Source organism: Salvelinus sp. IW2-2015, linkage group LG18 (assembly GCF_002910315.2).
Source record: "Salvelinus sp. IW2-2015 linkage group LG18, ASM291031v2, whole genome shotgun sequence".
NCBI classification, from domain to species: domain Eukaryota; kingdom Metazoa; phylum Chordata; class Actinopteri; order Salmoniformes; family Salmonidae; genus Salvelinus; species Salvelinus sp. IW2-2015.
This window is the reverse complement of record NC_036858.1, coordinates 1,437,967-1,439,438: the sequence shown is the minus strand read 5'-3', so window position 1 is coordinate 1,439,438 and position 1,472 is coordinate 1,437,967. Positions and strand designations below refer to the sequence as shown.

Sequence of the window (1,472 nt, the reverse complement as noted above, 5' to 3'; positions counted from 1 at the left end):
CTCCTCTACCGCTCCACGCAACTCTGGGGGAGGAGAGAGGGAGGGACACAGACAGAGCAAGCATGAGACAGAATCCTATTAATTCTGGCCTGTACACTACTAGCACTGCCTCCCACTAGCTGCATGGAGGGAAAGGAGGATACCCTCTGAATCAGAGAGGTGTGGGGGCTGACATAATCAACATCCACGTTTTCAGTGCCTGGGGAACATCTGGGTTAACTGCCTTGTTCAGGAGCAGAAYGACAGATTTTTACCTTGTAAGCTCGGGAATTTGTAAGCTCGGGAAGTTGGGCCAGTAACCTTTCGGTTACTGGCCCAACGCTCTAACCACTAGGCTACCTTTCGGTTACTGGCCCAACGCTCTAACCACTAGACTACCTGCTGGTTACTGGCCCAACGCTCTAACCACTAGACTACCTGCTGGTTACTTGCCCAAGCTCTAACCACTAGACTACCTGCCGATCTAGACACCATGGGTCTCTACACTAGTTATTATATATATATTAATTATTATTCAAAATAGATGAATTAACAATGATATTGTAAACAGCAACACCAAGGTAAGTGGGCTGGGTTTACCTGAAGCAGCCAGGAGCACGTTGGTTCCGCAGCAGGTGAAACAGTGCAATAAGGACTTGGACCTGATGTTGTAGTTGAGCAGAGCGGCTGTACATCCAAGTTTAGCCAGGGCCAGCCAGATAAACACATACATGGGCTCGTTACCCATCAAGAGGGCGACAGTGTCCCCTTCCTTCACGCTGGCGTGCTGTGAGAGCGCCCGGGCCAACTTGTTGCTCTGCTTGTCAACATCCCGGTATGTATACGAACTCTTCTCGAATACAATAAACTGTTTGTTGGGGTGTTTTTTGACCTTATCGAGAAAACAGTCCAGCATGCTGTAGAACGGTTTGCTCCTCTTGATTCTGTTAATTCGTAACCCGAGTAAGATGCAAGTCACTGTGTAGCGCAGGTCCTGCGTAAAGTAAGGATTTCTGAGATAAAGGACAAGTGGCAGTATAGCCAATCCTGCCAATATGGTATATAATAACACGTACATATTGAAAGTTAAGGTCTACTTCTTTGTGATTGTCAATAAAAARGTGTCTCCTTCTTGGCCGTGCTGTTTAAAGAAAGTAACGGGTTATTGCAACAMCTCCAGTCCACAACTCTCCACCACCTTTGGACGCATGTAGGCGTGAAATCTCCCAACAGCCAATGGCTYTKCGAGGAATATAAAGTAAGGAAGTAGTAGGCTATTCTATTCTTGTAATTATGACCATGGCAGTGACATATTACAGACAGACACCTCTAGGGCATTGACCTCCATGKRAGGACWGGCCATCTGGCATTTATTTGCCGATTGGGCCAGTCTAACTTTTTTTTTCCGGGTGCACAATGAAAATGATCTGGATAATAATGGGAGGGGGGCAAAATTAAAATGGGCCCTATGTTAGAAATGCCGGAGCTGATTT

At 46.5% G+C, this 1,472-nt stretch overlaps 1 protein-coding gene across 1 annotated transcript; it reads right to left on the bottom strand.

The window, feature by feature from the left end:
- Positions 1–1,181, bottom strand: LOC111977499 (long-chain fatty acid transport protein 2; the record flags this gene model as incomplete). Its single annotated transcript, XM_024006936.2, has 2 exons — positions 580–1,181; positions 1–23 (listed from the first exon to the last, which is right to left on the bottom strand). Coding segments are annotated over exons 1-2 (501 nt in total), but the record flags the coding sequence as incomplete, so codon positions are not given.
- Positions 1,182–1,472: the final 291 nt, after the last annotated feature.